We start from the raw sequence: 27,371 nt of genomic DNA, 5'->3' as shown, positions 1-27,371 counted from the left end.
AAATCATTTGCATTTCCATTTTAAAGTAGGATTTATGAGGTTTCGCACTTCAGAAATCTCTTTTGCATTTTTTCCTCTTTTGAGTATTTTTCTTCTTCTTCCTCATTAAATTTGGATCATAGAGTAATGAGCACCTTTACTTTGGTTAGCTAGAAGGAGGTCAAAAGGAGGTTCATCAACTTCATGTTAGATATCGTAAAGGATGAATTTCCAAAGATCAAATAAAAGCTGTTTTAAACATTTTTTTCTAAGAAATCCCTTCTCTTAAAACATAATTTGACCCTCTTGTCATGTCATTTTCCATAGTAAATTCTTGCATTCTCCAGTTAATGTGAATTTGAAGTAGTCATACAAAACGGCAGATACACTGGCAAAAGACCCACCAGATGAGTTGCTCTGAAGCAGTATTTTTAACAGTTTATTTTTAAAAAATAAGTTTATGTTTTAAAAAACCCAAGAATAATGTTCACGTATTTGAAAACAAGAGCCTAAATAATCATATTCTAAGTTTTGAGGACAGCATCACACAAGCTAGACTGTTCTCATTTTCATGCTATACACTTAAGTGAACATTACGTGACCCTGCTAAATGGCACTAGCTGATATCGAGGTAATCCAGATATATCTTACATGCAAAAAGGCAAGTTTTTGTAGCAAGCTCACTAATGTCACATGATAGTGATGAAATGTGGAAGGGAATTATCTAACACTGGACATATTATTTACTTTCTCTCTACCTCAGTTCCCTCATGTACTCTGATTCTTTCCTCTCCTTATAAAGCACTTTGAGATATGGAAAACTAGAAGGACTAGATATGGTTAACGTGCAATAGCTGGTTGTCAAATCTTCGTAAAAGCAAGGCACAGCGGTGTCATTTTTACCACAGGACAGATCAACACTGTACACTATCCGTGTTTGACCATCCTATATCACAATAAAAAAGCCTTTAGTATCTCTCTGCTAGTGGTAATGATGAGAAAACCCCTATTTTTAAGTGGTCTGTACCCTGAAAGAAGGACCTTTCATTATAAAGCCCAGTATAAGCATTCTCTTGTATCTGTATTTCATGTCTAAAGTTTTATTTTCCCATCACTTGCCTTTCACTGTCTCTTGTAAACTGCTGGCTTCCAATTCTGTGAAGTGTCACCTTCATATCTGCATACAAGCTTTCACTCTTAGCCTTCCTGCAGGGAGATGGAGCTGAGACTAAAAATTCCTTAGTTCCAGTTACATTATTTGGTAGCCTTTGGCAAATCACTGGGCAATCACTGACCTCTCCCATGCCAGATTCTTTCTCAAGATTGTCTGCAAAACAGATGTGTAGATAATTTAGCCAATGTTTATACTGCTCTGGAACTGCACCATACTATTATGTTGCAGTCATTTGCTCGCATGTCATGTGAAGTGCCCTACCATTTACCCCAGCTTCCCTTGACCACTTCCTCCCTTCTGACAACATCCTCTTTTTTCCTCTCATCTCCAAATAGTTAGTCCTCATTCTTCCTTCAGAAAATTCTTTGTTAAATACACCTGGTAAATGACATATTTCACAAGAATGCATGTGTATGGTGTGTGTTTGTATCCTGTTCTTGCTCAGGCACAGTCTTTGGACACAATGTGCAGCAGGCCTTCTATGCCACCTGGGCCTGTTTCCAGTAGGAAGTAATAAATCGATTCCTGGCAAACAGAAAAGCAATCAATAACACTGCATTATCTTACCTGTAAAATGTCTACAGTACCTAAAAGGGAAGCAATTCAGACAATGCACCTCTCCAGCAACACCCCTTTTCTTAGCTCCCTACCTGAATATTTCAGGACGTTCTATAGGTCTGAGGTTCTGGGGTGACCAGGGAAGATAAAAAATGCTAACCCAGATGGAGGTCACACTACACAAAGCTATAGAAGAGTGGATCATCCCTGATCCACACAAAGTCCCATTTAAACCTCTTGGGAAGTGTTATTGCACAGGCTTGCTAGCACCTGTGTCGCTACATTATGACTGGAGTACACTGTCAGAACTATACAGGCTAAATGCTAAAAACGCCTCCTAATCATCTCTGAAAACTCAGAAGCTATTAGATGATGGAGAAGCTTAAGGAAGCCATGGCCTAAAGATTAATTTACACTCTGAAGAACAAATACTTATTTTCTCTTAAGGTTTGCTACTTTCTCTGTAACATGCAATTTTACAAGTTTGTAACATGTCTTTGCAAGCCAGTATGAAATCTGCAGAGACACCCTAATATGCTAAATAGATCTGGATAAGAGACTTGTGCTGCCAATTTATGGGACAAACAGCCAAAAACCAGCAGGAATCAAAACTTAAAACTCTAAGAAAAATACATGGTTATTTGCAACCACATATTCTGAGTTATATTCATAAAGGGAATGCTAAGAACTCTTGGCTTAAGAGTGGAAGGCTGATGTTACTATGAAAAGTTAAATGCTATGGCAATATTTTGCCATGCACCCCTACCTACAAAGTCTGATTTAGCATGGGCAACACTGAAAACCTGCATGCCTTGAAATGCCTTATCTTGGAAAGGAAATTTCTTGCTTGTGCCAGCAGCAGCTCTTCACTACTAAAAAACAATCAGCAGGATGCATTAAAACCCAGGAAGTGCCAAGGCCCTGACACAAGGTCAATTGCAAGGGAATTTAATAGTAAACCATAAATGCAGTAGCATTGATTAATGTGCTACAGTGTGGGAGCAGTACACGAAAGCTGAAAATCCCCTCCACCTTGTAAATTTATTTAAGATGCCAATCAGATCTTGTACCTAGAGACACAAGTGAACCATACACTATCAAACTTTAGGTTTAAAACTCAGATGAATCATGCATTTCTGCTACAGGTAACCAGTTCAAAATAAAACTGAAGACTGATGGAGAGCTATGATTTGTACAAACCTTTCACATCCTCTTCTCCATTCATCAGAAAAGTTCTGCTTTATGCCCTGTACTCATGTGCCACATCAGTCTCTCAAAACTGTAGAACAAAACCTTCCAGGTTAAGTCTTACTCTTTTATGACTGTCTTTACTCACAAGTATAGCTTTAGCTTATGGTCATGCAGCATTTCATCACTGCAGATGCTTTGATATGCATGAAATTCACACCAATTTCACAGTAAGACTAAGGTGTGGGTGTTAGGTGTTGGAAACGTGAGAAAAGCAAAGCAGTGAGAGATCTGTAAAGCACACATATTTCCTTGACACAGGGTGCCCAGAGCAAGCACAGGACGGGATGGAGGTCCAGTGATTTGTGTTTGTCGTGGCACCAAGGAGGAATGTGAAGCGGGGTGTAGGCCGCGCGGTCCCATTCTTTCACTCCTCTCAAGGACAGATTTATCTCCCACTCTACCCTAATGATTTCTGCAGTAGCAAGCTGACCTTGTTCCTCATCCTCCCTTTTTTCTCACAAAAAACAGCTGCACACCTCGCACCAAGCCGGCCTGTTTCTCATCCTCCCTTTTTTCCCCACAAAAACCAGCTGTACCCCTTGGCACCAAGGAATGTACTGTGTCGTTACTCAAAAGATAATGACTTGACTACAGTCCCACCCACTCACACATACATACTAAGATAAATACTACCCCAAGTTTGTACCTAATTTGGAGGGACGATAATCCGACACCAAATCAGAGGGACAGATCAATGGGTTTGTGCTCTCGCCCCCCCACCTCCCCAGAAGGGACACCTTTTGGTAAGATTTCCCTTGGCTACGCTGAGTGTTTACCCGGGAACTAAGTGTGTGTGGTTGCAATCATTTTTCTTTTGTGTAGTGCTATATAGCCAACCTGCAGTTCGTGCATTTATCGAAGGCAATCTTAAAGAATCTGTAGATGTTGCATGAAAATAAACCATACTCTTCGTGAATCTGGCAGCTTCTCTTGAATGCAACCAGACTTGCAGCATATGGACTGTTTGGGCATCCGGGTCACACCTACAGTTACGGCCCTGTATTATTCGTGAACCTGACTGCTTCTTTTGAATGCAACCAGACCTACAGCATACGGGCTGTTTGTGCATCTGGGTCAGGCCTATAGTTACGGCCCCAACTGGCATACCTACTAAGAGGTAAGTCCAGCTGCCCCTAGCCCCTCTAATCTCTGAGGACCGGCTAGAACGTAAGGGGATTCATCTCTTACCAAATTAATTCATCACCTTAAATGCCACAGTGGGCCATGTTAAAAAATTTATACTGGTGTTCATATGATGCAAAAGGATGTGATTTTTTTGTAGTCAGTGTATACTCCCTAAGTTACAGTAAACAGTTTTAAAAGAAATGGATCCATATGAGCAGCATTGCTGTTTTTTAACACTGCTGATTTCTTTAAAGGGCCAAAACTCTGTGTGTAGACAAAGTCTGCGTTACTCGTTGAAATTTATACTGAAAGTACCTGTTACAGCAAGAAACTGCACTTGAGTTCCCAACATCCTAGGTTAGGTCTCTGACTAGTCCTATTCTTTTGGTTTTCTAAGATACCTACATTATCAGCTCTTCAAGAGTTCCAGAAACTCCCAAGACATCCATACAGGCTTTCAGGTTTAAGGCTCTAGGGTTCTTCAACAGATCTGGGAAAGGAGGTTACACATAGTGTTACAAAAAGACAACTCTGAATCAAAAAAACGCTCCATAGCTCACTTTAAATGAATATACTAGATTTGATTTTATCTTAAAGATATTTTCGGGTTTTAAACAGACTTCTCTGCCAAAACTGGAAGCCAGAAATGTAGATGATACATGTATGAGCATAACCTGAGCTACTTAATAACTAGATAACTAACAGCAGTTAAGCCACAAAAGTACAGATTTCCATGCAGGTCTTCAAGTACTGTGCAGACTTAGACGGCTCATGTCAAGGCCTGGAGCAGTGCAGCTTCACTATTTTTTAGCCAAACAGATTAAAGCTACCTTAAGCATAGCGCAGTCTTACCTACCAAAAATGTACCTTAAATATGAATAATTTACATGTAACCTTCTGATTTTTAAGAAGCTGAAACAACGCTACAACAGATGTGAGAGACCTGTGTATTTCAAACGGATGGTAATGCTACAGCTGACAGCACCTTAACTGTCAATGCTGTTGTGCTGATCCAGTGTATTTGTGTTGTACCTTCAGCACAGTTCCTACTTTCTACCAGTAAAGCATCTTCCTCACATGCAGTCCAGCTACAAATGACAGGGCTGTTTTAAAACATAAGCTGTGTGTCACTTTTTTCCCTTGGTATTTTAAGATTTTCAGTGGGAGATCCCTTTGGAGAGGCAGTTCTGAGGGTCAGACTCAAACTACACAGGTGTCTAGTTTTTGTTTCAGCCTCATGAAATTCTTTGTGGCCCTTCTATTTATTTTAGTATTGCTCCTTCTGTTCTTGCCTTTCTTACTCATCTGCCACTCATTATCTTTTTATTTCTCTTCCAGTACTGTTTATTATATTCAGGTCTAAAATTAGGTTCAGATCTTGCAGACTTCACTTAATGCTTCATGACACTGATCTCAACTATTAACTGGCCAACACAGGAATTGTGATTTGCCCCTATACTTGGAGCACACAAATGAATTTTCATTTCATTAACGTGACAGAAGAAATTATGCCAGTATTTATATCCATTTTAAACAGCATACAACATACATTGATGCCTTTTGGCTTTATATGGACAAGACAGGGCATTTAAAAGTCATTACAGAAATCACAATTAGGTGTGATACAGGTGGTCATCAGCTACAACACTGTTCAACAGAATTCAAGACAACAGCAAACAGTTTTCCAACACCGTGGTGAATTTTTGACAAAACTGACTCTTCTATAACCTCAGGAATACAGATATTTGTCATGAAGCAATAAAACCTGTCTACTGTTGGGGATATTTTGACAGGAATAACCTGTGAATCCACTTTATCCACTAGACAGTTTCTGCAACACTACAAAACATGTCTCGAGAGGGTATTTCAGGCCTGAAATAGAGAAGTGTCCTACAGCAATTCAGGGCTCAACTACAAATGTGTATCTCTAAAAGTCTTATTATTAAAAATTAAGCCAAAATATATAGGAGCCTGGAAAAAAAAATGCAGGAGGTTAAGAATGCTCAAATTCTGACCCTAGTAAGCTCAAAACTATTGAAGACTCTAAAGAAGCAGTGCTGTGAGTAGCTGAACTGATTTAAAAGCTAACACTGAAAGAAGTTGCTCTTGCTTCTCCTACCTCCTACTCCTGGCTTAGTCCCCTCCTTCATAATTGATCTGGTACTTGCTGAACCTGGTTCAACTCACTGATCTGCAAGACCTTTTACTAACACAAAGACAGTAACATTATTGGATTTCCTGATCCAGCTTACAGCTGTGGAAGTACTCATGTTGACACAGGGAGGTGGGACAGGAATGTCAGAGTGAATGTCTTTGATCACAAATGTAGGGCACCCAGTCCTGATTTTGGTCTAGTTTTTATTAGAAACATGTATCAGCAGTGGCTACTGCCTTTGAAAATCAGATCATCTACAGTAGTGGCAATTAACAAAAGAATGTGATTCTTGTCTGTCAGTCCTCGCTTTTGCCCCTCTAAATGGTAACTGCCCACAGACTAACTGTAAAGATTCTGTCCAAAATGATGGCTTCACACCAGCTTTTGGGGCACACAAAGGAGTGAAGAGAATTAAATTCCACTCTGATCTTGGGGAAACCATTTAGTGCTTCTCTGCTGCAACCCATCACTTAGGAAAACCAGGATAACAACAATTTTGTTATCTCTTGGTGATGATATGAAGATAAATATGTTTTTAAATAAGAGGTTTCTCAATACTATGGTCATCAATACCCTATAAGAATTATTTTAGCATGAAAATAATAGCAATTTTGACATTAAAAGTACATTTTTCTTCAGTAGTTATACTTCTGACAGAACAATAACTTCCTTTTAGGAACTCTGATTTTGCCTTCCTATCCTTGTGAACATTTTTTTCACTACTAAGCCCCGTAATTATTATTGTGGCCTAATCCTGTAACTGACCGTGTGCACTATGCACCTTTCGTACCTTCCTGAAGCCTCAGGGATTTCCCTGTTACTTCTACGGACCTAAATCTACTTCCTTGCCATACATCTGTAAAGCAAGTAAAAGCTTACGCGGTTTCCCTCAATCACCGCCATGAACTACTAAAATAAAGGCTTTTGTTTCTGGAGTCAAGGTCTTAATTACCTTTTCTTTCTGGTCAACTTCCAGAGCAGCTCAGTCGATGAGATTAACATACGCTGGGGTGGCCTCGTGCCCAGGGGACACTTAAACACATAATAGCACAAACTGCCCTTTTCTGCTGTCCACGACGGCCGCCTACCCCCGAGCTCCAGCCGCCGAAGGGATGCGAAGCCGCCGTCGGGTTTTGCAGGAGGACGTCTCGGCCTCCGCAGCACTTGCCCGGCCCAGACCCCTGACACCCTCAAAATGTCACCCACCGTTAGGAAGCGGGGACCTCCCTCCACCTCCGAGTCCCGACTGAGAGGTGAAAACGGACAGGTCGGTCGTGAGGGCCTTGCCTTTTCACGCCCAGAACCGACCGTGCCGCGCTCCCCTCAGGCTGAGGGCCGGCACCTGCGCGGCAGAACGTCCCAGGCCGCCCGCAGGACTGAGGCACCTCGCGCGGGGCGCGGAGGGCGGCAACCCCGGCCGGGCGGCGGCCTCGCCTCGCCCCCGCCGAGCACCTGGCTGCCGGCGGCTGCCCGCCGAGCCGCGGCCGGTTGTGAGGCCCGCAGGCCGGCAGCCGCCGACCCTCGCGTCCGGCCGGCAGCCGCCGATAGCCCCGTCTTCCTGCCGGCTCGTTTGTCCCCACGGCCGCACGGCGACGCGGGTGGCTCCGCCACAGCCTCCTCGCGAATTAGTGCGGGTTCCTCCACGACCGCTGCTTCCACGTTTCCCCCCCTGTCAGGTCTCGGCTCAGGAGCCCGGCCCCGGTGTCCTCCCACCCCACCAGCAGCTCGCCCGGCCCCGCAGCCAGGGCTGCCTGTCTGTTCCCCCGACCGGCCCGGCGGGCTTACCGGTGGCACCACGCACATCCCAGCGTAATGGCCGCGACCCCTCGCTCCGTCTCCGCGGCCGCCCCGCCCCGCCGGTGCTGCCCGGCCCCCGCGGCACCGCCGCGCCCCTCTGCCGCCCCAGCCCGCCTCCGCCCCCTTTCCTCGTCACCGCTCTCGGCACCTCAGCCTGCCCTTACCGGCCTTTTGCCGCTCTTTTCTTCCCGCCTCTTTCCCGCTGTGGTCTTTCTCCCCTGGGGAGTGACTGAGGCAGGACCCGCCGGGCCGGGCTGCAGTGGGGGGCCCCTCCGAAAGCGGCCCCGCCGTACAGCCCACGGCCCCGGGTGAGGGTGAGGAAGCTTTGCTCGTTGCCGTAGGGGCCAGGCCTTTGGTTGCCGCTTCGGGAGGTGAGGTTCGGTACCGCCAAACAAGCCCTTTCCCCCAGCTGGGGGCAAACCCAGTCCCAAACCAGCCGCACGGGCTGCATGCAGGCAAAGGGCCGTCATGCTCAGGCATCAGCAGTTTTTCTCCTGCCGTGCTGAAGTGCTGAGTTTTCAAAGTGAAAAATGAAGAGAGCTGCTTTTACAATCTGCATCAACCACAGCGCTTGCCCATCCAAAGGTTAGTTACCGTTTAAAGGCATTTTTTTTTCCTTCAGGCCTCAGCAGATGGAGGCTGTGGCAGGAGTGCGGCTGTGACAGAACCTGACGCCCTTGACAGCTTGTTGGAGAAATTGATGTTCTTGATGTTTTGCCAAGACAATCTGGCACTGAAGGCAGCTCGGCCTGTCTAAACGTCAAGTTTTCTAGCCACTGGGCTAATCAAGGTTAGCAAACACTCTTTATTCTCTAGGAAGTAAGCCTCTGGCTATTGAGAAACTTAGCTTAAACAAATCACTGCCATCAGGAACCTCAGTGAGTTGTTTCATCAATAGCCCTTCTGAAGCCTCACACTGTCCTTTTTGCTCTTATGGCCTTCCAGAGCACTCTTGAAGGCTGCCCCTTACAATGAAATCACATGGCCTTTTACACAAAGGTAAGAAAATTCCTACTCCAAGACCATTTTGTGCTGGAAAAGGACTTAAAAAACCCAGAAAAAAAGTTATTTGCGGACCCCTTGGTCCCTACTGAAATGCATCGGAGTTACCAGTGCTTGTCCAGTATCAACAATGAATTCCTAACAGAGAGCTGGAGGGGCTGTGCGGAGCAGTGGCAGTTAGTTGTGCTCTCCTTCCCATGTGCATGGCATCATTTTCCTCTGTTGTCCTGCATTTTATTATGCCCTGCAGCCCTGACCACACACCAAAAACACTTTAGTTATGTTTCAGTGATCAGTAGCTGATGGTCTGTTCTCTGAAGTGCCCATATGGCTAGCAGGAATTTCAAAATATATTGGTGTGTCAGATGGAATAAAAATATATTTAAATGAAAGAAGCCCATTAACTGCTGCCTTGAAAATATGCAGGTTTATTCTTCTGGGCAGGAAAAGATATGGAGTTCTTATGTTTCTTTGGTAGGATCCACCACCTTTGCTGGCTCAGGTGCTGTAGGAAAGAGGATACAATTCTGAGGAGGGCAGAGCGAGCAGCTGTAAGACACAGGTGGTAGTAGGCCTGCCAGGAAACAGTTACTTTAATGTTGTTTAATTGGTTAACATACTGATTTATTGGAACTTTCAGGTTAGCATAGGTGTTTGAGAAAGAAGAGAACATCACACAGCTTTTAACAAAATAGCCATCTCTTCTGTAATCACATCGGAGCTGTAAATAATTCATATGCAGAGTCCCCCATTTCCCATTCATAATTTTTCATACATGTCAGTCCATTCTGTAAGTTTACAACTACAGAAGGCATCATTTTATTTCTCTTGTTTGCCTAGCAATAACAATTGCCTCGATTAGGCCTGCACATCAGTGCGCCGCAAAAATAGCTGACCAAACCATAAATGAGCTATCTTGGCTGCCTTAGTGCAGCACTCTGTGCAGTTTCATTAGATGTGTTGAAGCAGGGTATATGAGCTGTTCAGAGAGGTAGGTCTGACTGGGTGAGTGGGAGGCTTTACTGGCACCTGACTCGGCCATTACACATACGTATTTTCACTTTTATCCTTCCGTGCTACTGTCTGGTAGTACAAATGGTCTTGATCCCAAGCATGCAAAGCAAGCATTCAGCATGTCTGAGGTGTATTTAAACTGTCTTCTCCCAAGTATGCTATGGATGAGTAACTATAAAGAAGATAATCACCAGAGATAATGCTTGATTGAGAAATCTCACTGATAGCTTTTCTGTGTGGAGGTAATAACACTGAATGTCATCCACACAGATATATCCCTTTTTTTCCCAGAGAGGTCTGCAGGTGCCTTTCCTATTAACTCCTGAACAGCCACATGAAAAGGGAAAACTATGGGCACATGATGACTCCAGCACAGTTGGAGAACTCTTTGGTCTTCTGTGTTCTTCAACTCTCTACCTGTTCATGGCTGCAATAACTCTGCAAGTACAAGCATGAACAGCTCATTCAGCTGTGCTCATATTGGCACTGGTTGGGGCACATGAAAGAGAGGAGCTTACATCATGGGAACTGTCAACTAAACATGTTGGCAGACTGAAGACTTTCCCATGAAGACCTGGAAGGAAGAGGGAAATTTGTCATAGCATGCCATCAAACATTTCCCAGAGTACCTCAAGTTAATGAAATGCTAAGAACCTGGGTATGATTCCCCACACATTCCAGTGCCAAATCCACATAAATAGCAGTGCCAGTGGGGATTTGGGTTTGTAGACATAGATGGTTATCATTACTGCAGTGTGGATGCTCCTGGACCAGCTTAGCAAGTACAAGGTGCATTCATATCAGGTCAGTGGATGTACCTGAGAGATCTGGTGTGTATTTACAGTATAAATAGTAACATACTATGACATACACTCTGCTTTAAATATCTTTGAAGATGTGGTAGCCTATTAATCATAATTCATAGCCAGAAAGGGACTTGATTATCACCCAGTAATTTGATCACCTTTTTCCTCCTTAGCTCTGTAGTAAACCCAAATAATTTAACCGTAGCAGAAATTTCACCAAAAAAACTTAAATTTTAAATTACATTGAATTATTGTTTACAAGATCATTGGCTAAATGATGTATTTAGAGTCCTAACCAATGTTATACATGAAAACCCAATATTTTGCCAGCGCAAATTAAAGCTGACTGTTGTGCATATGCACCAAGGTAGTCTCTTAGTACAAGATCCTCAGATATATTTCCTTACTCCAGTCTGACTCATTTTACAGGATATGGATGCTCGGTGAATGAGACAGCTGTTTATCTGTTCTAGTCTGTGTGTGGCTATAACCTTTATTTACCACACACCATCTAAATCTGTATGGGTTTATTGATTTTCTTGTGAGGAGACTGTGTTCATCACTGGAGTCAGCATTTTACAAATATTCATGAATTTTCCTTCACAGCTCCCCGTGAGACAAGAAGGTATTACTGCTTCCATGTTACAAATCAAAAATTGAAAGAAGGGAGAATAAATGCCACAACGTGAAAGTGTTTGCTAGTGATTCTGAGACTACATGCTCAGTTTGAAAGATCTAACACTTGGTTTTATGTGTTTACAGTGGAAGATATATTCTGTGTACATTATGTAGATTTTGCAAATCTTGAGAGAGGTAGAGTAGGTATGTAAATATTATCATGGGAACTTTCCTGAAAGGCACCTTCTGGGTCATTGAATCTGTTCCATTGTTATTGCAAGCATGCCATGTAATCTGGTAAACTGAGTTTTAGCTTAAAAGTAATTAGGTGTTTTGCTCGTATTACTGTATTAAAAAACTGTTCCAGAGTATGGTTACTGTGAGGGTTAAGAATTTTCTTCTAGCTTCTAAACTCAATCTCATACCCATTTGCTCTTACATTAGCAGTGACCACTGTTTTAATGGTTTAAATAGTTCTTTTTGTTCCTGGTGTTTATCCATCCACCTTTGTTTTGCTAAAGTAAACCAGATAAGAATGAATTATATCAAACCAAATGAAGGCTAACTAAATTCTGAATAAAAATGTCTAGCCAAAGGTGTAATGCAGTTTAACCAACTCATTCAGACCTTGGTTAATGTTGGATAAATTGCAATGATGTAGCTTGTGTAGACAAGTTTTAAGGGAGTAACTGACTGTAGAACTCACTCATACAATCCTTGTGCTTTGCCTGTGGTTTATACCATTATGTTTAGCCAGTTGCAGAATGCCAGGAATCGGGAAGCTTGCGTTACGTCCCAGTTCTGGAGGGCAGTTATAAACAGTCAGTAGCAGTTATTATTGAAGTAGCATTTACTGATACACCATTCACTGTGGTTTGGCCATCGTGTATTAGGAACTTCTGTCCTGAATGTCACTAAGATGATGGGACTTCTTGTTCTAGGGATTTTCATTCTGTTGCCCATTCTGCAGAAAGTAACTATCAACTGGAATTTAACAAGGAGTCTAAAAAAGTCTCACTTTTAAGGGGTTCTGAATTACCGGGACAAGCAGAAAATCATCTTAAATGAGATATCATCATCTTACTGCAACTCCTAATGCAGCAGAAATTTACCTCTTATTTTTGCATTAGTACTTTCTACAATAGGGAAGCTGAATTGGTAATTTATAGTGAGACTCCGGTTTCTACCAATCCAGGTTCACTACCCTGCTGAACTAACATGGGCCCATTGAATAAGAAAAGACAAAACTATAACTAGAGAAAAGGAACACTATCTAATGCTGCTACTCCTGGACTGATGGGAAAGTGTGTATGGTAGGAAAGTAGTACTAGCTAAGTGGAATTTCACACCGATGGCTTTGATGCACTTGGGTAAATTGCTTTGTCCCTTCTTTTTCTGTTTACTGTGGTGTGGCAATTTCCCGTGGCTAATCTTCAGCCTTATCTTATCTACAGCTGTAAACTTATTAGCTTGTTTACACTGCTACAGTTTTATTGTGCATCAGAACACTTTCGATATGCACTTATGTATTTATGTGCCTTCCTTTTCATTGTATATATAAGCAAGTTATTTGACTTGTTGATTTTATCTGGTCCACAAAATAACCTTAATTCTGCATCTTCTTTTTATCAAACGACTATCGGCTAATAAAGTGAGCTGAGTCAGAGATATTAAATGAACTATTTAGTAAAAGTTGTGTTTTCCTCTCTCTTTGCTTGTTAGAAAGTTACTGGCTGGGTTATAATGTTTCTCAAGCTTTTTTTTCTATTCATTGTTTTCTAACTCATAATTTCTGCTGAACAGATGACTCCAACTTACTAAACAAAATTGTTCACTATTTTAACATAGTTACTAATGTCACAACTACTATATCCATTTCTTGAACAAATAAAAATAATCCATCAGATAGGTATGAAGATGCCACTTGGACTTGTGATTCTCTCAGGTATTTTCCACAAGGGAAAATCCAAGGCTTTTTTTTCATAAGATGGTTAATCTAATTTTAGGAAACCTAGTGTCACATCAAAAGTGTCCACAAGACACCACACTGATAAAAACTTTTTTATGGTTCACATGTATTTAAACATTTTTGAAGGTGAAACTCTGTCCCAGCAGACTTTATATCTGATCATCTCACCTTCTAGAGCCACTGTAAACCAAGATGAAGTATAGACCAAGATAAAGTATAGACCAAGACAAAGCACAAGTATGGCTTCAGCTAACTTGAAAGAAATGTTACCACATGTGTGTTTCTGATCCGCTTGGGTAGCCCAGTAGATCACTGATCCAAGATTAATTAATGGCCATGGTAAAGACAAGAGAGATTTATACTTTCACAGTATCTGTAGATCAAGTTCAAACTTGGAAGGAAGCCTAGGGTTTAATTTAACTAGTACTATATGTGACAACATTAGAACAACTGCTCTTTGCTAGGATTTTACATCATATAATGCATTGTAATTAACATATGAAAAAAACATATCCTGTCTTCGAATGAACAATTTATATTTTCTCCTTATTTTCATCCTATAGGTAAAGGAACTATTTAAGGAAAAATAGGAACATTAACATAATTGTAAATTTTCTATTTTAAGTCACTCAGGATTTCTCCTGAAATATTCTCCAAACTGTGACAGGAAGATTTCTTACTACATTCTTTACAGTGGCTTGTGGAAGAACAAGTAGACCATGTCTTTATAGTGCAAAGAGAAATGATCTGGAGAGCAGAATTTGCTCCAGAGTAACTCTAAATAAAAGCAAATACCATCTCAGCTACTTCACTGAAAATTAAGAATATCTCTACTGATGCAATAACATTAAACCACTGCAGATCTGATGTGAGCAAAATCCTAATTAAAGCTATTGTCCTCTGCATAATGAGATTCATTATTTCACTATAGAAAACCCTATTTATAAATACATGCATTTTCCTACCTTATACAAGTCTTGCAGTTGTGCATGAGCCAGAGGGTTTTCAGCCTTTTTCAGCTAGCTGGTAATGCTTTTAGGTAAATTAGAACATTTTTTTGTACCTAGAAAGAGAGATTATACATAAGCAAGCTGATATACAATGGTTTTATTGGCATGACTCTCTTACTCATCAGTGACTAAGCCATGAGAAAATTGTTTATCATTGCAAAGAAGTATGCAGTCTGCTTCTCTTCTTTTTGTATCTTTGTTAATTTGAGACTTTCTCATGCTGAAGAAAAAGGGGAATTGCAGTGATATAATTCAAAGCAGAATTTGTCCCACGAGTCATGGAGGTCATGGGTCATGGAGGTTATGCAACTGCAGCAACAGTGTGACAGTTAGCAAGGTTCAAAAAGTTGGTAACTCTAAAGAAGTTGTCCAGAACACTTACAACTGCTTCCCAAAATCTACTTTTCAAATTAATACATATTTTAGTTAGCTTTGTGTGAAGATGTTACTTTCAGATTCTTTTTTTCTGGCCTCCTTCTCCTCTGCAATGTATTTCTTTGTATTCCTCATGAGCACTACGTTTGTTTGATATCATATTGCCATGTGTTTCCGAAGAAAAAAGAAATTCTATCATTCTAAACACACACCTGGCTTGCTGCCATGGTCATACTTTTCCCAAAATACAAAAGGATAATACAAAAGGTTCTTATCAGATATTATTTAAAGTTAATAAACATGATGGTATAAAGCCACAAACTTAATGGATTCCTACACCACCTATAGGAACAGTGAGATATTACTATCTTAATTCTGCAGGTGGGAAAACTCAGATGTAAGATGAAGTGAGTAGCAAATAATATAGTGGCAGAGTTGGAATTTTTTCTTTATCCTAGTTCTGTGCTAAGTATGGTAGTCATACAGTCTGTCTCAGAAAAGAAAAAATGGGAACAGATGTTAAATATTGTTCAAGGAAAGTTATATGCGTAAAGTGTACTGACTCCTCTTTCCTCATCTTGGATTCAGGCATGGGTAGACAGGATTTGTTGTTTAATAGGAATCTAAGAATGTCTTCAGTGAAGTCTATTCAATTGTTACTTCCCATGGAAATGAGAAAGGCAGAAGTAGGAGGTAGATGCGAAAAGCTGCCCCTTTTATATTATTTAGAGACCCCAAAGAAGTCCAGGCATTCTGGCCGACGTGATATGCTGCCAAACTGGATACAGACTGACAAGACTGAGAAAGACTTGTAAATCCCAAGGCCATTTGCCTTGGGAGCAAGTTGGCTGGATTTACCCTGGAAGGGATTGAGTGGTAAAAGGGCACTGCTGTGCTGAACTTGGCAAAAACCACTCAATGTTGACATAGCTGTATCAATAAACTGTGCTTTTTTCTTAGTCTGTTAAAATTACCTTCTCTTTCTATGCCCTTGGTTGAGACAACCTCTGTCAGCAAAATCAGAGTTTGCCAGTGTAACTATTTGACCAACAGCTGTTTTCATTACCTTAAAATATTATGTGATGAAAATAAAATCTATAGTAGCTATCACAGTAGCTCTCAACTATATTAGCTATAATAAATGCAGTCCATGAATTTCTTGTATGGATGAGGGAAGATGTACCTAGTAGTGCGTTTGTTATTTTAGGAATACTTTCTCCCCACTGCTATTATGATGTGTTGGTGCAACTTGCTATGCAACATATTCCAGTGTCTACTAATTGTTGTTTACTAATAGGGCTAAGAGTCATCATAATCTACCCACATGGAATTTTCTTTTATCTTTTATGATGCCCAAACAATTTTGAAAAGCACCAACACACTATTACCATTCATTATTAATATTAAAATCTTAGGTTTAGAGAAGGGGAGGAATATTTGGCTTATAGTTTTACTGCATCTGCCCTAAAAGTGATTATTAATTTTCTGTTGTTGTTGTTGTCTTTTTGCATTCCAGCCATTACAATCATTAGACCTGCACATGGTGAGTAAAATTCCAGTCCTGACACACACCTAGTATTCAGTTCACCTAGAACTCTTACGCATGAGAAGAGGGATATAGAAAAATAGAAATGGTAACAGTAGATTTTTTTCTTATAAAATGGTAGCAATAAATCAGGTGAAATTAAACTCTTTTCCATGTTCCCTGAACAAAGGGTAAGAAATAATTGTCCTGAACTGCAGGAAAGGGGAGTTAGAAGAATATTCATAGAAACTCCTGTTGGGTGGGAGATAAAGGCTTCTCCCTCTCCTGTCAATGAAGCTTGTCTGCAAAGAAGTGTGTCTTGAGGATGGGAGAGGAAAGGCAAGACATATAGGTCCCAGAATAAGCCTGTGCCTGCCCAGCTGTGGACAGAAAATGGTGACCAGTGGGACTCATGAGCCCACAGGCCCCCTTACTGACTCCAGTTTGTGTTGAGCTATGGATCGTTATTTTAGTGGGTATATGGATCAAGCCAAGTACAGGCTCCTTGGCCTATAAAGTAGGTCACTCTTCCTGTCTAAACTATTCCCCTGTCTCTGTCCTACCAAACAGTGGGTGTGATACCAGCTCCTGGTCCTTCCACTACCTCAGACAGGCAGGTGTTGAGATGTATACAGTACAGATATTTTAAAAAACCCTATGATAATAACGTGTTTGATTTAGAATATTATGTACAAGATTTTTCCCATCTGGTACTTCAAAGTATACTCAGAGAGTCCGACAATAGCAGTTCCTCCCTGAAAATCCTGGAATGTAGCAGAGCTGTTTTGAATGATCTCTCGTATGTTCTTGTCTCTGAAAGGCGGTACAGAGTTTGGTATATAACCTGTGCGTCTCTGAACCATGAGAATGTCCCTTACAGATATTGCTAGATCTTTGGTGCAATCTGTTGGAGGGACAGCACTGCTACAGAAACCAGCAAGAGGATTTTGAAATTTTGGAGTGAGAAGTGAAATCAAGAACATTGAAGGAAGTCCCTGTAGCTACATCTGGAAAAAGCTAGAGAAGATAGAGACACATATAGAGCTGTGGACACAGACTGTATCCACTATGCATGATGTACTGTACTTTCCATGTCTCATAGAGTGAATACACAAGTAATATATTTACAGAATGGGGCGGGGGGGGGAAAGGATGAGAAACAAAATTTGTCATGGTTTTATGTGCTTAAATTTTACAACTAAAATAATTTAAGAAACTGATTTCTCATTCAGGAGAAATTATGATTATAGATTGTGAAAAGCAAATAGAGAATGTTCTGCACATCAGTGTCATGTTGTTTATCCCACCTCACTTACTATGAACTTCACTGGCTAGTCAGTGTAAAAATTAAATGGAGATACATTATTTTCAATCTCCTTCAGCTGTAGCATATCACTATGAGCATGTTTATATGTAAGTTTCTACAAAAGCTTTCAAGATTCCTGGTTTAATAATTAAAGTGGTTCATTGATTGATACTCATGTGTCAAGCTGTAGTTTCAGGACCAACTTCATCTGATCTAAGTGTGGGCTGCCAGAGGGGTAGTTTGTCTTCTCCCTTGGTCCCAACAACAAAGTTCTCCTCTGTCTGAAGTGGTGTTCTGTTCCAACCTGGCTGAAATCTGAAAACCCGTGAAAAAAATAAATCAGTGCAGAAATAACAACTAGTTTTCAGCCATATCAGTTGCAGTTTCATCCTGCAGCCACAGGCACCCTAGTGCTCACAAAAGGGAGGGAGAAGGGAAGCAGAGCTGGAAACAGTGGCTGGGGGACTGATGGGATCTCCCTTTTTCATGACAACTGGTTCTTAGTTCTGCTTAATCTGAACTGCAACCTCATGTTTCTTCTGCATTTAAAAATCCCATTTACTGTGTTGGTAAAATGAAGAATTATGTATTTATTTCTATTGCCATACCAATTTCAAAATTATACTGATGCTCAGATGTTCTCCCAACTGGATATACTTAGAGCAATGCAAAACACCTTTATTAAGAACCTCTGATTATTAAATTATTTCCCAATGTTTTAATTATTGCCATTCCTCCAAAAACAAGAGCAACAAAAGGATTAATTTTAAAATATGTTTAATTACTGCAGTTTAGGTTGTAGGTTATCTGTAAAAGCAAACAAAACCCTCTATAAATCAGCAGCAATGTGGATAATATAACACGAAGTTCACTGCATTTCTTTCTCATAAAGCTGCTTCTTTTCTTGCTGCCCTTCAGCCTACCTGTCTTCTGTTCTACAAGTTTCCCTCCCTGTCGCTGATTTTGTGGTTATTTGGCAGCTTACATTCAGAGGGGTGGGGTGGATTATTGCTGCTGTGGTACAGAAGCATGAAAACCTCGTATTTTTAAGGCCTAAGACCTGACGGCAGATCCAAATAATGCAAGTCCAGACAAACTCTGAACTGCCAAAGGCCAGCTTTGTATGCCCTACTACTTTGCAGTTGTACACAGGCTTAGAAACGTGGATTTAGCTAACCCAACTCTTGTTTCCTTGTGCCATCTGACTTTGCTCCTCCTATCTCACTAGGCTGAATCCAAATATTATCTTAAACTACACATCTATGAAAAGTGAAACTTTATTCTTCAGACCTGCAGAAAATAAGCTGCTTTGAAATGTTTACTGAGATTGTATCAGACAGAATGGTGGTTCCCTGTCCTCTTTCATGTGTTCCTGTCTTTCACATGTTACATCTCTTGCATTTGTCACTTGTTTGATCCCGTTCAATGGAGCAGGGTACTCATGACTTTCCTCCTTACTCCCCCTAATTTATTTCTCTCCAAGTTTGGATCTTCTTCGTATTTTTCCTGTGCTGTCTCTCGGTCTGTTTTGTTTGGAGCAGAAACTCCCCCTGCTGCTCTCTTTTGTAGTGTGCAACATTGTACAGCCAAAAGAAATGGGATAGGTTTTCATTACCTAAAAAAGCAAATTCTAGGGGAAAAAAGGCAATTATTAATGAAAATTATACAAAATATTTTATTTGCAATTTCAGCTATTTCTGAATTTAAGGGCAGCTTCAAGTAATTTCTCCATAATAAAACTGAATACATTTTCCAGAAGCCGTTGTTAAAAATCTAATCTACTAGCAGTAGCAAACCCTGAAAGTGGGTGGATCTGAAAGTTTAGTCAGCAAAACATAAAATCAGTTCTTCCCCATCTGTTTCTTCTCCAAAACTCCCCCACACAACACTGTTCCTACAAGGCCACATACATACCTGTCTTTGGAAAAGACATGCTGCAAACCAACTTAACCAGCTTGGGGTTTTCCACTGACCTTATATCCACCAGTACAGACTTGTAGCTGCTTTCACATTCTTACAGCGCAGTGTTATATAGGCGTAACTCTTCGCCTGTGAATTAGCCTAGTGATTTCAGTGAAATAAGGTCTGCCTAGAAGTGTTACCAGTTTCTGTGCGGTTTTGTGTGTTGCTGGGACTTGAATTCCTACAGGTTTTCTTGTACAAGTGGTCTGGGCATTTTTCCTTCTTCACATTCCCATTGAAATCAACTTAAGGCAGGGAAAGGTCACTGCTAATGCTAAAACCTGTTCCATAAACCTCCTCCACGGTCTGGTGAGCACTGAACACCACTTTGGCAAAGCAGAAACGACTTGTTCACGGTAAACACTGTACGGGCAGCACAGACTTCTGTCGTTAGTATTTCACCTAACTTCCTCAATCTCATTTAACGTCAGAGAAGATGCAGCGCCTGTCGGAAGCCTTGAACTTCCTCCTCTGCCACCAGTTATCCTGTTATGAGTGAAAAAGCGAAACTGCAAAACAGGCAGCATGTAAAAATAGCTTGACTGCTCTTGCGTATCAAAGCTCGTAAAATGTTGGGAGTTCCGACTCCACCCGCCGGCGGCCGGAGAGTAGCGCAGAGCACCTGCGGCCTGAGGCGGCGGGGGCGGGCCCTGGCCCGTGCGCATGCGCGTCACCGCCCGAGGGGAGGGGGACGCGCGTGCTCGCGGTCACGTGCCCGGGGGGAGGCGGAAGGGGCCGGGAGATGCTGCGGTTGCTGGAGAAGCTCCCGCCGGGCCGGGCCGTCGAGGTGGGCTCCCCGGGCGGGCGGGCGGGCGGCAGCGGGGCCCCGGCGCCTCTGAGGCAGGCGGAGCTGCGGCCGTCGTGCCGGTCAGCAGCCCGCCTTTTTCCCTGGCAGATAGGACGGCTGCTTTCCGTTAAGTCAGGACCTCTGGGCCGCTGCCGCCGTGAAGGGAACTTGGGGGGTGGGGGCGCGGCGGGAGCGGGTGGGTTCCCTCCTGTCCCGGTCGGGCGGTGTCCGGTAACGGCCTTCGGGACTGGGGAGGGCGGTGTTCCCCGCGGGGAGGCCGAGCCCGTGGTCCGCCGGCGGCGCGGGGCTGTGGAATGGGGCTGCTGCCCTCTGCGGGCCTCCCGAGGCTGGCCCCGCCCCGCCCGCCTCGCAGGGCCTCCCCAAAACGAAACCAAAAGTACGGGCTCAAAATACGCCGGGAGTGCACCTGCTTTGCTGTTAGATGCTTGGAACTAGCCTTGAGCTCTTCCGCCGGCCGAGGGCTCAGCGCTGTTATTTGGCACTGCGGGGGGTGGTCTCTGTGCGGAGCTCCTGGCTGCTCCCAGATAGGCTCCCGCGATTTCCAGGTGGTGAAGCGGCGAACTGGCTGGATTTGCCTCACTACGGTGCTCAGAATTACTACAGCAGGCTAAGAAGCCTCAGTGCTAGAGAACACTGGTTTAGGAGACTAGAGAGACCCACAGGCACAGGCGTGAAGATCAGCACTTTGAGTTGTGCAATCCCAGTGCAGAGTTGACTGAGGTGCCCTTTGGTGTGGCAGCTTTGCTGCTCAGCAGTACATAACAGTTGTGCACAAAACTATTAAGTCCAAAAGTAAGTCCAAGGTGAATCTGAATCACGTTGTTATTTCTGTGGCAAAACTTGTGGATTGACTCTGGGAGAGAGGGGGGGACAGTTCATATTCAGGGACTACCTCTTTATGACTTTTTTTTAGAATGGTGCATTGGCTGCATTTGAAGCACTGAGGCAGTACGAGTGATAACTGAATCACCTGATCAGTCTTATAGCTGGTGTAGGTTAACTGGGATAGAATTATGCTCTTAAGTTATGTATTGTTGTTTCAGTTTCTTCATAAAATAATTGATGGCATATGTGGCCGTGCATATCCTCGATACCAGGATTATGGCACTATTTGGAGCTTGTCAGAGTGGATGGAAGTTTTAGAAGAAACAATGACATATTTCAAAACTGCAGTTGGCAAAAACATATCTGATGAAGAGGTAAGGGCTCATCACTGGGCTTGACTTTGAGAGATCATTCCGAAGTGATTAATCTTGTAGTGTATTTAGTCCTGAAGTATTTTTATAGTGTAGCATTTGAATAGTAGCGGACTAAGCCTAAATAGGTAGAAGGTGAGCAGCATTTAGAGATACACTGCAAAGGCTTTTAAAAGAAAAAGTGAAATTGACACTTTTATTTTAACTAGCACTGGATAATACTTTTTAAAATACTGTTTTAGCCACTTAAATAGAAGTACCACCAAATTAAGTCTGTTTTCCTTAAAATACATAACCTGTCGTTAGCAATAAAAACAGTTCACACTCTTGTTTGGCTTTCTTTGTTCATTACTACTGCATTGAAGTGTTTTAAAATACTGACTGTATGTAGATCCAAAAAAACCCCAAACCTAGACTGCGACTGGAGGACCAGTGGGACAGCGACTATATTTCAGAGCATTCCGATATGTATGAACATTGCAAAAAAAGTTCTTCCATTATCAGAAATGTTAATTCTCATCTTTTTTACACTGCTTGTATTTTGACTACCTGCTAGTAGCTAGCTCGAAGAAAGATACTTGGTTAGCCATACAAAGGTCGGTACATCAGTATGTCTGTTTCAGCTAAACTAATGTATTTTGTCTCTGCTCTGATGTTTATAAACTTTCAGAGCTAAACCTGAGTTGTGTGTGACTTTTTTTGTTTTGATTTTAGGGTGGTGTCTAAGAAGGCCGATAAAGCCTCCATTCTCTTGTGTCTTTTAATTTAAATGACAAGAAATTTTTTATATGTTTCTGTGGTAAATACTATCAGAGAGCAGCCACTGAAGGCAGTATAAGACAGATGAGACTATGGAGTCCAGTATAACAGCTATCTGGGTAGAAGCTTGGATATATACAGAGCACAGCTATTACAGGTAGTACATGTAATAACATGTGGTTCATAATTTAATCAATCACTTTTTTTATTTTTGAAGGCTGCTCAGCAGATAAATGAGTTAAATTTAAACTATCAAGAAGCAATCACAAAATGTCTAAAAGGCAGAAAGGAGGAAATCAGGAATGCACTAGTGGAAAGAGTAAATGCAATCTCTTCTGCCCAGCTGCAGGATTTTGACTGGCAGTTAAAGGTGAGAGTGTTGCCTTAATGTTGTTTGAAAGAAGTGTTCCACAGCACAGAAGTAACTATCGATACGGTCCCCTTAGGCCTGCTCATTCTGGAGCATGGTTTAATTTTTATAGGTATCAGAAAAGTACATTCATGACAATGCATCAGAGACTTGCCAGAAATTTGTATGAACTGTAAAAGTAAAATTATTCTTTTTTCTTTCCTCTCCTTTCTTTTAAAGCTGCAATACCTATCTCTTTCCTGAAAGGAGATTGAGGGTTTTTCAGGAAAACCTGAAAGTTTTGTATGCTGTTATGATTTTGAGGCCTGAACAGACAGTATTTTTACTCAAAGGAAGAAGAAATATTTATTTAAAGAGTAGTGGACTGATGCAGGATGTGTTTCCCTGACTTTTTTCAAATGTTTAGATTCCTGCAATAAACAATTATTGAATAATTAGTTTAAAATCATTTATCTTTAGACTTATTTTGATAATAATAACTGTGTTGCCTAAAGTTGGATGGTGCTTTGGGGTTACGAAGACAGCTGCTTTAAATTAAGCTCTATCAAAGACTTAACAATGTTACTTACACTGTTTATATTTTGAGTTAGTCCATGGGAGCTGTTAAATAGTTTTCCATTTCAACAAGGGTGTTAAATAATTTGTGCAGCAAACAGCTTTGGAAATCAAAGAGCAATGCCCACAATAGACAAGATTTTGCAATAGCAAATATGGCATCATAATGTGCTTCAGATGAACTATTACTAGGGATTGATCTCTTGCTAACTGCATTTACTGCTGACAAAAAGATGTTAGACTTATGTGAACTCTTTGTTTTTGTTGTTTCTTTTAACTTTTTCTTCTGGAGGGTTTTTTGAGTTTCTATTTTGTGATACAAATTTCTGGTATGTGTCTGAACTATTTTGCTTTAAACCACTTTTTTCTTTTTTTCTTTTTTTTTTTTTCCTTTGAGCTGGTTGTGATTTTTTTTTTTTTTTTGCTTACTGTAGTTGAACTGTACCAAGGACATTCTCTCCTCTGCTGTACCACATTCTGCTTTCTAAATAAATAAGATAGGCATGTACAATACGGACCTATGGTATGATCAACTGATCTTTGATTTTAATGTATTTCAAAAGCCTTATTTATATTAAAGTGAGTACAACAGTAAACAAAAAAAAAGCGCAGTTGGTATGTAATCCTCTTCATCAGTGTTTGTCAGGTTATCTGACAAATGGTGTTTGATCAGCTGTAGAGGGAGTAGAAAACTGCACAAAGGTGTCTTCTTTCTCTCAACTGACCCTTCTGTGTGACCCTTCTTGTTGATTACCAGAACTTTGAAGAGTGACTTCAGAATTCATAGACTTCACTTTTAAAGAGCCATGATCAAATGTATCCTTTCTTTTCACCTAGAATACTAAAGTATAGCAGCCCAGTAATTTTAACAAATTGTTTTGATAAATGTATTACTATGAAGAGGGGGTTTTACTATTTAAGTATATTGCTGGTATTAAGAAACAAACAAAAATCCCAACAACGGGGGAAAAAAAAGCAAAACCAAAAACTGCAGAGATGACTTGAGAGGAGTTAGTTTTGTCATGTTGATGTTTGTTTTGGTAGTACGCATTTAATATAAAGTGCAGATGTAATCCTATGAAAGACTAAAAACTTAATGGCTCCACCTTACACTATTGTTGTTTCATCAATCTGCATAGCTTGCTCTCTCCAGTGATAAGATCTCCATGCTGCAAATGCCACTTCTCAATCTTGATTTGGATGTGAGAGAAGATGGTGAAATTAAGCCAATTTCTATAGAGATGAATAAGGAAGAGTTGCAGAACCTAATAAATGCACTGGAAGCCGCTAATAAGGTAGCTTTTTCTGATACCATCCTTTGTTCCTGACTTCTCATGTATTGAGTTTATTTTAACTGAAATTGTTTGTTCTGGGTATCTTGCTGAAAACCCAAAGTAAATCATTCACTGGCAAAATAACTATAGAGTTACAGAAAGCCTCACATAAGGCAGACTATCTTGGATAGACTTCAGGAGTATTTTTAGCACAGTTTAGTCTAGAATTTTTTAAAAATGTAATTAGAATCCTGATAAGCATAGTAGTCAGACCACCATTAGAAAGTCTTATGAGAATAGGAGGAGAAGCAAATGACATGACAAAGTGTCAGATGAGAGTTGATTTTGAAAGTTTCGAGAGAACTCCAATGTTCCCCTGAATTCACAAAATGTCAGTGGCTGGGAATGCACATGGAAGAGTTGTTTGGTTCAAACTGAGTGCCTTAATTTCCATGTCATAGTAAATCAGGAAGAAAGTTAGAAAGATTCCCATACAGTAGCCCAAGAAGAAAATTGCAAGTGAGAGTTTATTTGGAGTCTCTCAGATTTCTTAATAGAAAAGACTAAGGGAAGTGAGAATTCAAAGAAAAATTACATGTGGAAGAAGTGTCATCTGATTTGCACCCTAGTGGTAACTGCAAACCCTGGAGTCCCTACTTGTTCAGTTACCTTTCAGGATTAATTCTGGCTCTGTTACAAAGTAAAGTGGGGGTTTTGTGGTTTTGTTTGGGGTTTTTTAAAATCTGAAAATGTCTTCAAATATTTATTGTCTGTTATTTGGGAGATGGAATTCTCTGACATCTTGCAGCATGGATGTGAAAGTGTTGTATCGACATGTTTTAGAAGTTAGCAGCTTCTAGTTGCTTCATAACATTTAGCAACTAAGGCGTTCTATAGATGTTATATGTAATGTTATGCTATAGCTGGAATCTGTAGATGAACATTTAGAAAAAATCATCAGTATGTAATAACTGAAAATGATAGATTTATACCTCAGAGTTAAATATTAAGTTACAATAGTGCTGTTAATATTTTGAATTAAAAAGGACACTAAGGTTATGTCTACCAGTTGCTTTAACAAGGCTGTGAGACCTCTGAATAACTACGCAGTTCCCAGTGAGAAAAGTGCATTAGTCCAGATACAGGTATTATTGTGAAATGAGAGCCCTTAGCAGCTTGCTTTACCCTGGATTTTTCCCTCCAAAACTAAATAAAAAGAGTAGCTTGTCATTAACTCTACGCTATGCAAACAAGGATTTTTCTGGGACCTACTCTAGCAGTCTCCACACTTCTTTTATTCTCCTTGAAGGTCTGTATGGAAGCTGTGGGATGTTGTCATGTCCTTACTTGGTATTATTTGTGCACAAGGAGGAATCCACTCTAGAAATGGTCCCTCGGTTCTGCTTTGTGCAGAAGAAATCTCACTGGACCTGGAAATTACCATTCTGCTTTTTGATTACAGGGAGCTGAGGAATGGTTTTCATGCAGTAAGTGCTAAAGAAAGTTATTGGAAGTGATAGTTGTGTGAGGTTGTAAAAGAGAGCTGAGAGAGAGAGGGTGTATTTTCCAGAGGAAAGACATGTTTGTGCAGTTGCATATTACACTAACAGAAAGCAGAACGCTGTATTTCCTAGACTGCTTAAGTTTTGGTGTCATCCAACTTTTATCTCATTCCTTTTCTTCTTTTTGAAGGTTGTCTTGCAACTGAAATGATGGAATTCAGATCAACAACAGTGTCTGCTGGCAATGGCTCCCCAATTAACTTGAACCAAAAAAAAAAAGTTCTCTGCAAAGCCAGAAGTTGTTGATGCTGTAAAATACAGTGAGAAGGCTGTTATGACTTGTGACCAAATAAACTGTTGTATCTGTTTGACCTAAAATGTAAAAATCCAATGTACAGTCGTTTTTAATGTTAAAGATTTATAGAACTACAGAAAAGTACCCCTTACGATGTGTGCCATATTTGTTTTGGTTAAACTTCATCAGTGACTGCACAGGTGCCTAGTAAAACTAAGGTGTCTTACTTGCATAATAAGTTATCCTTATCTAAAGTGCCATGATAATTAAGAACATGATAGAGTACTTGTAGCAGTAATGTATTTATACTTGTAAATAGTAAATAAACACTTGATTTTGTGTGTGAATAATTGCAGTAAGTTGTTTCTTGATTTTAATTGCTAAACTCAGAATTTTTTTAGATACTGGGGAAAGTCAGCTTTACAAACAGAAGCAGTATAAAATCACAGAATGTTTGAAGTTGGAAGGGACCTCTGTAGGTTATCTTGTCCAACCCCCCTGCTCAAGCAGGGCCACCTAGAGCTGGCTGCACAGGACCGTGTCCAGACAGCTTTTGAATGTCTCCCAAGGATATTGGCAACCTGTTCAGCACTTCAGAAACTGAGGAAGAAGCACTGGGGCTTTACTCAGAGTAAAGTTTGGATTTTTAGCTTGGGTTTTGTATCTTAGCTGATGGCTTTTCACTTAAATATATCAATGTTTTCAAAAGGAGGTGCAGTGCTGCAGAGGAGCTGACCTACATTGACTGTGAAAGGGCTATTCCCAGCCCAGATAACAGAGCAGAGAATTGGTAAATTGTGGTGTAAATCTGAAAGCAGATTGGGTTTTGATTGTAGTATGTAACAGAAGTTAGAAGCTGTAACACTAGACAAGCATACACCAGGAATCTTTATGGGTTTTACTATTTGTTAAACCATTTTTCCATACATAAAGAGCAAATTATCTGTAATCCTTATATAAATACTAATATGTACTCTTCCACATGT

General features: G+C 40.9%; 2 protein-coding genes and 1 long non-coding RNA gene across 11 annotated transcripts in view; 1 reads left to right on the top strand and 2 right to left on the bottom strand.

Moving 5' to 3' along the window:
* ATP10D (ATPase phospholipid transporting 10D (putative)) overlaps positions 1–8,076 on the bottom strand; it is a 55,535-nt gene extending 47,459 nt beyond the window's left edge. For 5 of the 8 annotated variants that reach the window (XR_012628667.1, XM_074866103.1, XM_074866108.1 and 2 more), the window contains exon 1: positions 8,028–8,076. The gene's annotated coding sequence lies outside the window, so the exon portion shown is untranslated. Of the gene's footprint in view, positions 1–4,492; positions 4,579–7,194; positions 7,292–8,027 lie in introns of those variants that run through there. The other 3 variants (XM_074866104.1, XM_074866109.1, XM_074866105.1) reach the window with 2 other exon arrangements.
* A 1,579-nt stretch (positions 8,077–9,655) lies between these two features.
* On the bottom strand, positions 9,656–20,181 carry LOC141942577 (uncharacterized). The gene is made up of 3 exons (XR_012628665.1): positions 19,579–20,181; positions 14,414–17,979; positions 9,656–10,629 (listed from the first exon to the last, which is right to left on the bottom strand). It is a non-coding gene; the product is annotated as an uncharacterized LOC141942577 (long non-coding RNA).
* Positions 20,182–20,313: 132 nt separating this feature from the next.
* On the top strand, positions 20,314–26,735 carry COMMD8 (COMM domain containing 8). Of its 2 annotated transcripts, XM_074866093.1 has the most exons (5): positions 20,314–20,413; positions 21,478–21,633; positions 22,607–22,759; positions 24,454–24,609; positions 26,281–26,735. In XM_074866093.1, exons 1-5 carry the CDS (start codon positions 20,369–20,371, stop codon positions 26,299–26,301), a joined length of 531 nt encoding a protein of 176 aa, XP_074722194.1. In that variant the 5' UTR covers positions 20,314–20,368; the 3' UTR covers positions 26,302–26,735. The 2 variants fall into 2 exon arrangements, with proteins under 2 accessions (XP_074722194.1, XP_074722193.1); XM_074866092.1 differs by lacking the exon at positions 26,281–26,735 and having other exon boundaries at positions 24,454–24,657.
* The last annotated feature ends 636 nt before the right edge of the window (positions 26,736–27,371 follow it).

Source organism: Strix uralensis, chromosome 4, assembly GCF_047716275.1.
Source record: "Strix uralensis isolate ZFMK-TIS-50842 chromosome 4, bStrUra1, whole genome shotgun sequence".
Classification (NCBI taxonomy): Eukaryota; Metazoa; Chordata; class Aves; order Strigiformes; family Strigidae; genus Strix; species Strix uralensis.
This window is presented reverse-complemented; position numbering and strand designations above follow the sequence as displayed.

Bases quoted from the DNA above. Each gene is read 5' to 3' on its own strand.
- COMMD8 (XM_074866092.1), top strand. From the start codon at position 20,369: ATGCTGCGGTTGCTGGAGAAGCTCCCGCCGGGCCGGGCCGTCGAG. The intron at 21,634-22,606 runs GTAAGGGCTCAT...TTATTTTTGAAG, and splicing joins AAAACATATCTGATGAAGAG to GCTGCTCAGCAGATAAATGA. The intron at 22,760-24,453 runs GTGAGAGTGTTG...CAATCTGCATAG, and splicing joins ATTTTGACTGGCAGTTAAAG to CTTGCTCTCTCCAGTGATAA.